General features: G+C 32.7%; 1 protein-coding gene across 2 annotated transcripts; it reads left to right on the top strand.

The window, feature by feature from the left end:
• The first annotated feature begins 3,081 nt into the window (after positions 1–3,081).
• LOC115960106 (bark storage protein B-like) lies at positions 3,082–5,104 on the top strand. Of its 2 annotated transcripts, XM_031078810.1 has the most exons (4): positions 3,082–3,306; positions 3,836–3,973; positions 4,156–4,314; positions 4,412–5,104. In XM_031078810.1, exons 1-4 carry the CDS (start codon positions 3,289–3,291, stop codon positions 4,490–4,492), a joined length of 396 nt encoding a protein of 131 aa, XP_030934670.1. In that variant the 5' UTR covers positions 3,082–3,288; the 3' UTR covers positions 4,493–5,104. The 2 variants fall into 2 exon arrangements, 1 of the variants encoding a protein (XP_030934670.1); XR_004085082.1 differs by lacking the exon at positions 3,082–3,306 and having other exon boundaries at positions 3,727–4,027.
• Positions 5,105–14,623: the final 9,519 nt, after the last annotated feature.

Here is a 14,623-nt window from a genome sequence, read left to right as displayed (position 1 = left end):
CAAAGCTTTGGCTCTCTCTCTCTCTCTCATCTGCTTTGCATGATTAGCCAAATTCTGCTCCCATGAGCATAGAGCATTGAACATGTCACTTCTCTATTACTATTAGTCCACGTATCCATATCTTAGTGTTTCAGTGAGCACAGAAATCTTACTCCATATGATTGATTTCTTGGAGATTACTAAGAATGAAAGACTCAGTTGAATTTGGCAGTTTGCCAGATGTAATTATGTTAGTTTTCAGAGGAAAAAGGGTACTATGAGTATGAGGGTGCTCTCATTCAATTTACATTGAGTACCTTTTCCAGTCCTTCAGGCATTGATGAATGAAACAGTTTATGATGTACAAATATACAAGCAGATCCCAAGATCTGCTCCCATCTCTTATACAGATTGTGAAAGAGATTTATCATTGGGGTTGGGCTTCAATCAAGCCCTGTTAAATAAATAAAAATTACAATATTTTCAATAAGGCTGTGGACCTGTGGTATATGGGGGTACTTTTACTGTTTTACACCCTCAAAATAATGCTGTGCCTTGTCATATTTCTGTAAATGAAAGATTAGGGACCGTGACACCCCATTAAAATACTATAATTACATAGAGGTGCCGCCACACAACTAATATTTGTAACAAATTTGTCTAAAATTTGTATTAATGTGTTCCCTGTGGGGTAAATGAGACACAAATTGTGCATAATGATGAAATTATCCTCACTAAATGCAATGAAAAACCATAGTCGACAAGGTGAAATTCAAAAAAGAGCAAGGGGCACGATAAAGCCTAACAAGAAAGTTGGCTAAGAATGGGATGATTTGGATGATAGACGTGGCCCCATCATGTGTTAAGAAGGATCCAAATCTTCGTCCTAATATCCATCCTCTCATCACTACTCTTAGTAATTTTTAGTAGTTCAGTAAAAAGTACTGACCTATAATTTTGAGAAATCTTTCATCATTACTCTAATGTTCAGTGGTATAAAATACTATACGACAATTTTGAGACTTGTGTTTGAATTGCACGATTTGCGAATACCTTGTTTGGATAATTTTTAGTATTCAACGAATAATACTACATTTAGATTGCATTATTTGGGAATCCTTTGTTTGGATAGTTTATATGAGCATTAGTATTGGGTGTGCTAAAACCCCTCCAATTGCTAAAATGGCATATACTAGGTAAAACACACCTCCACCCCATGTGCTATTTTAGCAAAAATTATGCTACATGCTACACTAAATTGCTAAAAATAGCTCTTTATAAGAACTAAAAGAACACTATGAACAAACATAAATAGAAAAATGTGATTTTGCTCTTTACCATCAATTGGGTTAGTGAGCCCAACACAAAATGTGATAGTGAAATCAACACCAACCCAATATAGACCACCACACATAAACCCCTGTTCATGCAACCCATTGCCTCAGCATAACCCACTTAAAAAATCCTAGCTTTCTTTTTGAGCAGAGAATACATAACACTTCATACATAGCTCTCCCTAAGAACCTAATATCTGAATAATTTTCTTTTTGTTTCCTACAATATTTCATCAACCAGAACCTTAATTTTATTAAAAAATATGAAGAATATGAAAATTAAAAAGCTAACTCAATACTATACCCTCAAAAACTCTAATACCCAACTCAAAATCATTTCTTTCCAGCATTGTTTCAATCAATCACACACACCAATTAACAACAGCCAAACAAAAAATGGGTACAAACCAAATAAAAATCCATCAGAAGAACAAAGAAATCGGGTCCAACTATAAATGAACATAGAAAGGTAAAAAAACTTACTTAAGAGGGTTTCAGTGAGCGTCTCTAGTGTTTGGCTATCTAAATGTGTGGCCGCTGGTAAGGGTTTTGGTGCTAAAGGATGAGAGTGTTTCACCGTGAGAGTGAGTGATTTGGGTGGTTTTTGGTGTCTGAAGGAGGAAAGTGTTTGAGGATGAGAGTGTTTGAGTGACTGATTTTGGTGTGAGATTGAGTGATTTTGAAAGTTTCAGAGTGAGTGATTTTGAGAGTGACTAGTGAGTTTGAAAGTTTGAGAGTGGCTTTGAGAGGGCCGAGCGAGTTCGAAAGTTTGAGAGTAAGCGAGAGTGTTTGATTGAGAGTGTTTCAGTGTGTTTGAGTGAGGCGTTTGAAAGTGGCTGCTTTTTTTGGTTTAGAGTGTGCAGATTTCGAGTCCTATAAACTCTATTTCTACGTGGCTAAATTTGGTCCATGTGGAAAATTTTTCCATGTAAGGGTAAGACAAACACCAGAAATCAAGTTTTAAAAGCTCGAGTTTTAAACTGATCTCGAGTTTTAAAAACTCGAGATGCTAGTTTCCCTTATTGTTTTGAAACGTGACAACTAATGAAAATGTTAGATATTTAAGGCTAAATGGAAAAAATATTCCATTGTCTTTGTTTTCTTTCTTCTTTTGGACTTGTCAGTGTTGATTATTGACCAGAATAGCTTTCGTTGAAAAATGAAAATGTTTTGTATAATGGGGTAATTTCAAAGGTCTTAGGGGGAGATGGCCCAAGTTATGCCCATTTAGCCCAAAAGTTATGTCACTTCACCATTAGTTGTTGGAAAGATATTTATAAATGGTTTATATTTAAATATATTTTGGTAAATAAAAAGTCAAATGAATTAAAAATATTTAAAAATAAATTAGGATTTATTTAAGAAAAGGACCATATATAGTATAATCAGAATTTGTTTAATTTTAGCCTGTTTTAATTCTAATTGCCAAGAGTCATCAATGGTTTAAATTCCCTTTCTGATCCTTCCCCAATTATCAAATTATCAAAAAAGAAAAATGTTATTTTATTCCAATCAAACATTGAATTCTAGTGGGTTTTAATTTACATGTAAATATGTAATAAATACCAATTTTTTTTAAAAAAAAATATGATTATATAAGCTTTTAAACAGTTGAAGTGACAACATAAGAAAGAGTCAATCTAAAAAGTCAAGTACTTTCATTTTTGTATGTGTCAAATAAAAAAATAAAAACTTTCATTTTTATATGCGTGCCTTTTTGTTGTGGCAAAGGCATTAGTTGCACTGTCAGCTTTGCTGTATTCTTCTATGGAGTTTGGATTTACTGAGAAAATCGTGTAGTTACACACAATCAATAAGCAAATGCCTACAGGGAATATAAAAAGAAGTTATCAGACATACACATTGTCATGCCTGCACATAACGAAAAACTTCTTGCCAATGTATCTATTTTGTTGATTGCCTAGGATGGAGGTTCAACATTGGGACTATTAAAGGTGTAGATGTAATTTATGTGATGACTGGAGAGCAAACAGTAAGATTTCATCTATCTTTCATTGTTTTTTTCAATACCACAACAATTAATACATACTACATATACTTGATGTGAAACATTTTTCATGAGTGGTAGACTTGACCTTTTTGTGGCACTCTTAGGTGAGTGCAGGCATAACCGTTCAAATCCTACTTGATTCATTTGATATCATAGGAATTGTTCATTATGGGATTGCTAGAAGTTCTAATGATTCATTATACATTGGTGATGTTAGTGTCCCAAATTATGTTGCCTATGGGATTGCTTTTTCTTTTTTTTTTTTTTTTTTCACTACAATCCTTGCTTTTAAAATGAAGAAGAGGAAGAAGAAGAAAAAAAACTAATCTTTTCTTTATTTGATTTTACTGCTACGTTATGATGTTTGACTTTATTGAATAAATGTATTTAACAGAAAGAATATGCACTCTACTTATATTTTGGTTCAGAAATAGTCTTATGTTTGAAGCACCTGGTTAAGTATTGGCACCATGTTTAATTCATCTTTCATCCTCTTATTTGCATTGTAAAGGAATTCAGGTCAGCAGAGGAGAATATAACAGAATTGAAGTTTGGTAATTTCGACTTCCCTGAGAAGGGAGAGAATTTGTTGGCAATGATAGACTTCACTCCACAGCAATTGTACTCTGTTGGAAAACCAATGGAAGAGGTTTTTTGACTTCCAATTGATCCAAAATTATTCAATATTGCTTCTGAACTTCATGTTCGTATTATAATCATCCCCCGATCTCTTTTTATAGCTTATGTGTGTTGATTAATATGTTCTGATGAAAATTTCATTCAAGGTTTATTTTTTTGTCCATTATGATGTAAATTTTTAAGTGGTTACAGGATGTAAAGCTACAACAATGTGTCAATGAGACATATTGTCTACCTGAAACACCAAAGGTTGTATATGGATTGAGAGGTTCTACTGCAGATATATACCTTGACAATGCAGCTTATAGAGAATTTCTCTTCAAATCATTTAATGTCGCTGCAATTGTAATGGTTAGTAAAATAAAAAAATAGATTCACTTAATGATAATTCAAATGTGTTTGTAAAGAATGTCTGTTTACATGTTTTGTGTTGTTGCTCTCTATGCAGACATCTCTATCAAATGGAGTGCCTTGTATTGTGTTTCGTCGTGTATTGGATTATGCAGGCGGAGAGGGATTACTGTCATGAACGAGCCTTACTTATTTGGCTGCTTTGAATGCTCTGAGTGTTGCTGTTGAGTTTATTGGATTATTTGGCAAGGAAGCTGCTATCCATGACCACTGAAAGTGGACACCATTTGAGGCTAGAGAAATATTGCTAAATATGTATACAAATTATTTAATTTTGATAAAGTAATGTCCTAAAATATTTAGCAATGCCTCATGTTGTACAGTTCGTACTGATTTCTAGAAGGTCTTGCCCTGCCTACGAGGTGTGAGAGTTCTTAAGTGTGACCTACGAATGTTACCATATCCGCCATGTGAACGACTCTCTTGGGAGGTGTCTGGTGTGGACACGTCTAGTTGTCCTACACATGGATCAGTGAATACACCACTGAATCTAGAGCTAAGGTGAAGAATGGAAGTCCCCACTTCCTTTAAGCCCAAGAAACACTCTTGGCCCTTACTTAGAGGTTCAGCTTAACTAGACTTGAGTCTGGAGTTAGGGTACGGGTTTGCCAGTTTGTTAGGCAGGCACCCAGACTTGGTTGACCGAATGGATCAGCCTCCACTAATATTTCTAGGCCATTTTTGATAAGATCCAAGAAAGTCAAAGAACTTCTGTGTTATTGCTTATCTCTTTTTGTGAGTATACTCGGGTATATATATACAAGCCTTATCACTATACTCAACTAATCAATGATTACAACCAATGATTTAGTAACTACCAACTAACTAATCAATGATTAATAGTGCAGTAACTAACTAATCAGTAATACTAACTGACTCAACTCAACAGCCTTGGCACAACTCAGCAGCCTTGTATCAATTTTCAATCAAAGGTTTGACTAAGTTGCTAACCCGTGCGATGCATGGGAAAATTCAGAAAAATGTTCAAGAAATTCATTTTTTTTATTCATCTTCCTCTAGATTGATGAAAGCTATAAGATTAATTCCTATTATTCATGTACTTAAACCGTTAGTTTAAGTGGTTAAATGTTGCAAGTTTGATGAATCTATAATCATAACCTTTAAAAATACTTCATTCCAGACTTATAAAAGTAAATTTATGAATCTTTACTCCTCCTTTAGCAAGCACAATTATTTTCTAATTAAATCTCCTTTCAAATAGTGTTTCTCAATATTGGTACATTTTGTAGTTGGAAAAGAGATATGCAAGTCTAATGTTTAGTTCATATTGCAAAGTTACATGCTACTTATAATTTGTTTCTAAATATTTGAAGATTGATCTATTTATCAAGGAATGTTATATAAACTAATTCATTAAAAAAATGTCAAATGTTTCTTGAAAATTCAATTGGTTGAAAACACAATCGGTGCTATCTAACAAAATTCCACTTTGAATTCATTAAATTTTATTAAAATGCAAAACCCCATTTAAGACTAACAGGTATTTGCTAAACTGTCTAGCCATGCAACTATATAAGTTAATAGTGTATATATTGTGTGTGGGAATGTGGACATGCATACACAAAAACACACAAAATTATAATACAAATTCCGTGTTCCTACTTCTCTATAAAATCTAAAAGGGAATAAAAACCAACATCAAAGTTGAATAAAAATTGTATCTGAAAGCATAATGTAAAAGACATTTCTTATTAACTTATATCCCCAAATTTTAAGGAACATCTCAAGTAATTTAGTAGCTAAACATAGCTTTTAGTAACTATAGCATTTAGCAGGAACTTTCAATATCTAACCTAATTTACAATTTTTTTTTTCAATAAGTAACCTAACTTACGTACATGATAGCTTAGCAACTGAGAGAAGACTTCCACTAAAACTTCTATGGCACCATCAAACCCCAAACTTGTCAACATGCACTAATCCAAAATGGTTCCTCTTTCCTTTAGATTCAATTTTTCCACCATGTTCTATAATAAGTTACATATAATCATCATAGAACTCCTAATCATAACTTGAGGCAAGTTTTCAAGAACTCCAGTTTATGGTTTTCTTCCACTATCTATGTGTGGGAGTGCAGCATTAGGTATGTTAGGTTCTAAAGACTTAGGTTTTTATGTATTTAGAACTCTAATGTGTATTGTTGGCAAACCATGATCAAAACAATGTGTTTAGTAGTGTTTTAGTCTTGCTCAAAGTTGTATCTTTTATGTAAAGTTGGAATCAAGCTAATGCAGAAGTTATTGTGCATTTCGGCTTGGCTCGATCGATCGAATTTCGGGCAGAATGAGTTTTTCTGTAGATTTCCAACTCAGCCCTAGTTGTTTAAAACGTTTAGGGTTTTCTAATTTGTCCTAAGTATAAAACGCAAACCCTAGCCATGTTTTAGTGTTGCTCATATTGCTGTTTGTGTAAATCTCTTGTGAGATCTAGAGGAGCTTTCCTTTACACAAACTTAGGGTTTTCAAGGAGGAGATTTTATCTGCACCTTGATGATCAACTCAGTTGCTGCCATTGAAGCTTAAAGAAACACAAGCAGGTGTGCTTGTATCTGGGGGTGAATCCAAGAAAGAAGAAGTTCGTGGATTCGAAGCTTGCACGTGGTCGTGTCAGTAAGTTCTACTGGTGGGTAGCAATAAGAAGCCAAGCGTGGGGGCTTGTAAGTCTTATTGTATGAACTTCGATTCTTTCTAGTGGATTTGCTTTTTACTTTGAGGATAGCTAGGTTAAATCCTCCCCAGGTTTTTTACCGGTTTGGTTTTCCTGGGTTATCATATCATTGTGTTATTTATTTTTCCGCTGCTTTGCATGATATGATTGTTTGATTGTAATAACCTAGATTTGGAATTTGGACTAAGTAACAACTTGGCTAATTACCTAGGTTAATCCAATTGTGTTTTAAGGGGTCTAAAAACTATCAAGTTACACAATTCAATGTAAACATTCATCTCTAGTCTAGAAAAAAAAAGGTAAATAATTATCAGTTGAATTATTTCCATTTAAAACAGATTTTGGATGCTTGTTTGATTCAATAACTCAGTAAAAAAAATAATTAATAGGAGTTTCTTTGAATATATTATGTTGAACTTATGACTATAAATAGAATTTACATAATATTTCAAAGAAATTATTACGCATTTACAGCTTAATATAAAGGAAAAACAAAAACCTTGAGATAGAAGACAGGTAGCTCATTATCTTTGTCTAAGTCCCCCCACATCACCTTTCACATCTAGCAAATCAATACGAACTATAAAACACAAACATAGAAAACTCATCAAATTTTCCCCACAAGTAAAACAATAGTACAAATACAAAATAAGTTTGTCACTGAATCCTTAACATTGAAATAGTAAGCAATGGAAATTAATAAATTAGAGAGAGCTTTAAAAAAGAGCATCAAGAACTCTCATTTCCACCTTCATGTTTGTGTATTGAATTGATGTTAGTTGCATTCAAAACTATACATAAAATAAAAACCCATAAACAATTTTTCATCTAGAATAAGAAAATTGTGTTATTTCGATTTCAACTAACAAATCAAACAACAAAGCTATATTAGGGGAAGGAAAATAATTGAAACAAAAACATGCCAACAAACTACCTGGATGTTCATGGCATTCTTGTTAGACTCAAGTTGGCTTCTTAGGCAGTAAAAGTTTATAAAATTTTCATACTATTACATTCCCCAAAATTCACCAAATTTGAAACAATATTCTAATTGCAAAATTTATGAACTAAAACCCCAATAACATGCTCAAAATTTCAAAATTAACAAAATCAAAATTCTTTGATTTAAAAAAAAAAAAAAAAAAACTTTTTGGGTAAACTCTATAAAATAAGCAAATTTAAGAGAAAGAGAGATTTATCGTGCACAAAATCCCTAAGAAACTCGAGCCCAATGGAACATACGGCTAAAAATTATAAAAATTGAAACCCAAAAAAAAAAAAAATAGAAGTAAAAATCTCATTTAACCAAGCATAACATAATATTTAACTTCTCCAACTAACATACTACATATATAGTAGTACATTCTTTTGGAGCAAACAAAAAAAAAACATAAGAAAGAACGAAGGGGAAAAAAAACTTAAAATGCAGTAATTAAATTTAGCTTACTACCAAAACAAAAAAAAAAAAAAAGAAAAAAAAAACAATTAATAAAGAATCATTTGTAACCCCTGCTTAATGTTGTACAGCTACAAACATGAAGAAAAAAAAATGCAAGCATCTGCAATGAAAGAAGAAGTTATTAAGTTGTTCATCTCTTGTTTGAAAAACTCTTGGCCTTTTCTGTTAGTTTATCTACTCTATTATCAATTTATCATAGCTGAATGTGGCAATACCTAATTACGTGACAATTAAATCAATTAGACATTTAAATACATCCAATCAATGCACAATCATCTATATAAAACAGGAAATTAGTATTATTGATTAAGGTATGGATAAAGGCTTTGGTACAATCCATAATGACCCTCCCACACAATTCAGCAATTAGCAAAACTACCAAATTGACACAGAAGATATATGTACATATAACAAAGTCACATGTATGTTGGCTACAATCTAAGGTTCAGATCATAAACTATCCACTATAGTGTGACGAGAATAATGTAAACCACATATGGAGATTGACCTACAGGATGCAGCTATTCAACAACAATGAATCTATGTTCCTTCTTCACAATGCCAGCCTGCACAAGGAAGGTGGAAACATTCTTCCTCTGATCTCCTTGAAGTTGTATAACCTCAACTTCATATAAGCCTAATAAAAATAATCACAGATTGGGGTAATTTTCCTTACCCTAATTTTTGAGCTTTTCTTTACAGCCAACGACAACAACTAAAAATACAAAAAAATTGTAGACCGCATAAACTCAATACCCAAACAGGAAAACACAGAAGAATGAACCCTAAAAATTTTAAATGTACATAGAAAATAAAATTTAAGTATACCTCAACTTGATATACAGACCTTGTAGCGGATGTAGATATTGATAGCTTGTACAGAGGAGGCAGCTAACAACTCCTTGCCATGAAAGTTGACGGTGGCCTTGAACCTGGGCCTATGGTTGGACCAATTTGCCTCTCGCAAAAGGATGCGGATAGGAAACGGAGTGTTGATTGAATTACTGAAATACAAAAGAGAGAGCAATGCGTCCAATAATTGAAATTAGCAAAACCCACTACAGGGCTCCAAACCCATCAATCTAAGCAAATCATTCAGAAGGAACACTCCCAAACGAAACATGATCAAAGGTGAAATACCTGAAGTGAATCATCCACATTCTATCATAATTTCTAAGCTCTTCTTCAAATATGCTGTTTTCTAATTCAATTAAATGAGGAGTTTTGAAACCATGAAAGATAGGAAGAGCAAAAGGAGTGATTCACTTAAATAAGGAGAGGAAGAGATGAAGGAGGTAAGAGAGAGGTTGGAGTTAGAAAGCCGAAGGTCTGAAGTATCTATTGAATTTGTCTTTGGAAGAGAGGGAGGTTGGCGTTAGTCATACTGAAGGTCTGAAGAAGAAGAAGAAGAAGAAGAAGGAAGGGTTGGCATTTAAAAGAACAAGGGGTTGGGTTTGGGCTTAATGGTGCAAAGCAACGTAATATTCATTTTTTGGGCTTTATGGTCATCATAATAAAGCTATAAAGATTGGGTGGTGGAGGTATGGTTGGAAATCATTTTCTTTTTAATAGTATTTTAAAATTAGGGAAAAATTTAGTAAAAATATTTTAAAATTATAGGAGAAATTCAAGAAAAAAAATTGAAAATGACATGGCGATTGATGTGGCTTAACGGGAGCGTAGCAACAATAAATGCTATGCTTCAGTTTTTAGTAATATAGAGATATAGATATAGATATAGACTAATATGTAACCCATGCTTATGCATAGAAATGGTGAATTGTAGTGTTGCTATTGATATTAGCTTAGGTTATTAAACATATAGGACAGTTTGACTAGTACATTTGGAGATATGAATATAGTTTTTTCTTGCAATTTTCATGATATTGGTTATGCTAAGTTTTTCATTACATTGTTATTACGCATATAATTTTGAAAATTACTATTAAATCTACATATATAATATCAATTCACAATTATTGTCTGTGAAATTCTACTAAATACAACACAAAATAAAATAATAAATTGGTCAAATAATATCTCTTAAATTGAATGGGGATAGGTATATGGGATCGTTCAACTCAATTACAGTTTGTTCCGTACAATATCTTCGCATACAAATATCTAAATAGAAATTGTATAAAAAATATATTCATTAGTTTGGAGAAAAAATAATAACAAAAATCTAAACAATTTAATTTGCATGGAAAGCTAACAAAAGAAAAATCTAATTTTGATTCTAATTGAATTTTCTCTAAACTATGGTTTAATATATATATATATATATATATATATATATAACCTAGTGTTGAGGACAAATTTTTCACACCACACGGCTTCATTTCATTAGCAACCCGCACCACGTCAACATTATCATGAATTTTTGGAAAACCTCTTTTAAAGCCCCAAAGAACCCATATTTACACAAAAAGGCGTCAAAGCTCATGGTTCAAGCTCATGGCGCATCATCTCATTTTTGGCTCATGATCCAAGCTCATGAGTCTCATCGGGGGAATTTCGGGAGTCATGGTTTGGAGGGCCAAGAAGTATGTTCAGTAAAACTCCAGAGGTTCAAAGTTGATAAAGGAAAGCATGTTGCTTGGCGTGTCTTCTCCAATTCCTTGAACTCTGACGGGTCAGTATGCAATAGGTAACATTTGGTAAGCCTCTCATATCACATAACACTTAAAATGATAAAACTCCCCATGCTCTTTACATAAAAATTAATGTTCATCATATAATATAAGTTTTAAAATATAATTATATCATATCATTTTAATATTTTCATATAAATCAATTCCAAGGACATGGCTAAATATATATTAATATCTCATATCTAGCATGAAAATGCTCTCTTTACTCTCCAAGATTTGGTTAAAATGCAAAAAGACCATGATTACATCTCTAAAACTTCATCAAATATATTTTCCAAAAGAGAAAACTTAGCCGAAAACACCAAAAACGGCTCCAGCGGAAGCTGCAACAACTTCTGCAGAAGCTGAAACAGCTCCAGCAGAAGCTACAAACAACTTCTACAGAAACTGAAATAGTTCCAGCACATTCTGCGGTAGTTCCAACTATGGTACCAGAAAAATCTCATAAAGCTTATCTCACCATCTTTAGTCAAATCATGAATTTAATGCCAAATACTTTCCTCCAAGCAAATGATGTCATTCGGGCGACATCATCTAGCTGTAACAGCTGTGATTGACAACTGTTACAGCTATAACTTCAGCCATTAAGTCTCAAACTTTCTTCTTTTGGCCAAAAAACAAAAGACCACTTACTTTGTCAAAGTTTTTTTTCCTGATTTGCTAAGTTTCCCTTCAACTAGTTCTAATCTAATTACATAGCTTTGCTCTATATAAAGAGGACTAAGCTACACACTAAGGGGCCTTCTCTCTGGGCTCCTCTCTGATCTTCCTCTCTGATCTCTGCCCTCTCTGATCCATCTCACCCTCTTATGCAGAAACTTCATTCATTTTGCTACAAAATACACATTTTTACACTTCTCCATCTCCCTTACAAAAATATCTCTTCTTAGAGCACACCATTACACACTAGCCCTCTCTCATCTTCAATATTCTAAAACTCCATTCATCTTGCTTCCATATCTCTAAAAGATCTCCATATCTTTCTTCATCCCTCTTACAAAATCTCTCTTCATAAATAACAACACAACACACATATTACAACACCATTACCCATTACCCATCTTTCCCACACTCCATTATTCTGAAACTTCATCATTTTTGCTGCCCAAAACATATCTCCATCTCATTCTTTATTTCTCATACAAAATCTTCATTCTTAGAAAGCAACATAACCAATGTCATAATACAAAAACCAATTCCAGTAGCTGCCTTTACTACATTTAACCTTCACTTATCTATCTCATACTTCCATTTATTTTACAAAACACATTCCTCACAAAATACCCTACATACTTCTCATATATCTCTAAGCTCCATGTCTCACAAATTATACATATACAAGATCCATGTCCAACAAAGTATCTACATATAATTCCCATACATATTACAAACACCATATCTCACAATATATACATATTCCTTACCATCTCCACACATCTTAAAACAAATCAAACACTCTTCCAAGAACTTATTACTGAAAGCCCTTTCTTATGAAAGGCAAAAACTTATAAAATCAAAAGCCCTTCTTATGGAAGGCAATATCACTCATATTTGACTAAAAACTAAAAGAGTATTACATGGAGAAAGTCATTTAAGTGTATGATGAAAGGGGATAAACTTAACCAACCTATGCACACGGCTGGACATACTCTCTCTTCCTCCAGTTGCATCCATTTTTCCCCTTCAATCATGAGGTCACCATGGAAGGACTCATAATATCATATTGTACCGCTGGACTCATTCTATCACGCTGCTGAAATGTCTAAGTTCACTGTTGTCTTACGGCTGGAGCTCCAAACTATGAAGAGAAGTCATTATATTTTATCTTCAAACTTATATTATCAAGTATATTTTGTTCATTATTATTATACCACTCAACTAATGTCATTATACTACTGGAATCTTATTAGCTCATTAACACTATAAGGCTAGAGCCACAAACTATGAAGCTCACCAACATTATACAGCTGAAGCCACAAATCACATGAAGAACAAAGTGACACGACTGGAGTCAGAAACATAAAAAATAAGTCAATGTTTTCTCCATCTTTGAAATTACATCATTGAGTATATGTTAACTCATTATCATTTTACTATTATCTCACCATTTAATAGACATGGTCTCACTAATAATAAACATACATATTAATAAATTGATATACCACCAATAGACATATATTACTTGGACATAAACCATTGTTGGACTTGTATCATTTGGACATATACCACCAATGGACATATATTACTTCGACATAAACCATTGCCAGACATACCTTATTATGATGAACATGAACCATGAACCAGAACTAGACATGGACTATTGGACTCATCCCATTGTTGGACATTTGACACCTAATTAATTATTTTCTAATATTGGACGTCACTTAATATACATAATAATAACGTATCAACTCACCATTTAAGCAAAGCTATCATGCTAAGCATATTATTTATTTATTTCAACCATTATCATGATTCTAAGACTTTGGGTTTTATCTATTTTGTAGGCTTAAAAATACACCAGTAGCCATTGGACATTGCGGCCCAATGTCGAGTTCTGAGTTGACCTCCCCAAAACAAATCCGAGCCTAGCAAAGTCACACCTCCAAAGGCACGTTGTTGCGCGCAAAAAAAACGCCCCCGACACCTAGTTAGTAATGGATTGTAGATAGTCATGATATATTACATAAAGGACAAAACTTAGGTATAATATCTTAAGTGTTGTTTCTTAGGTTCTCCTCTTAAGATTTACTTATGTGACTACTTAACTAAAAAATACATTTCCATCTTATGAGGAAAAATCCATATGACGGAATCTTAAAAGGAGAATCTAGGAAACAACACTTAAGTACAGTACTTAAGTTTTGTCCTTACATAAATGACTTATAAATTTAAATTGTTTTATTTATATGATTAGGTTTTTTGTGGTTTATTTATATTGGACTCCTCATTTTCTATACTAAATTAACTCATTTGACAAAAAAATTATAAAATTTAGATTAGATGAGACACGTGGCGCAAGAATAAACTTTAATTAAAATCCAATTTTTACACTAAATTAACTCACTTGGTACTAAAATTTAAAACATAGATTAGATGGGACACATGACGCAAAATTAGACTCTAATTGGATTCCAACTTAAATTCCAATTGAATTTTCTCTCAACTTTACCTATTAATATAAATATATATATATATATATATATATATTTATATATGTAGAGAGAGAGACTACTTTTGTAACTCCATGTATATGCATGAATACACTTAAAGATATACAAAAAGATTGATAATATAATTCCTATATATATATATATATATATTTTTTAAATACTATTGATAGTCATTCTTATATTTTTTTTAACTCTTTAAAAAATCATGTACGAATCTTATATTTTGTTAACTCTTTAAAATTCTTGTAAGAATATCATAAAGTATAAAATGTAAA

Source organism: Quercus lobata, chromosome 9 (assembly GCF_001633185.2).
Source record: "Quercus lobata isolate SW786 chromosome 9, ValleyOak3.0 Primary Assembly, whole genome shotgun sequence".
NCBI lineage: Eukaryota > Viridiplantae > Streptophyta > Magnoliopsida > Fagales > Fagaceae > Quercus > Quercus lobata.
The sequence above is the reverse complement of the archived record's forward strand: the minus strand, read 5'-3'. Positions and strand labels throughout refer to the sequence as shown.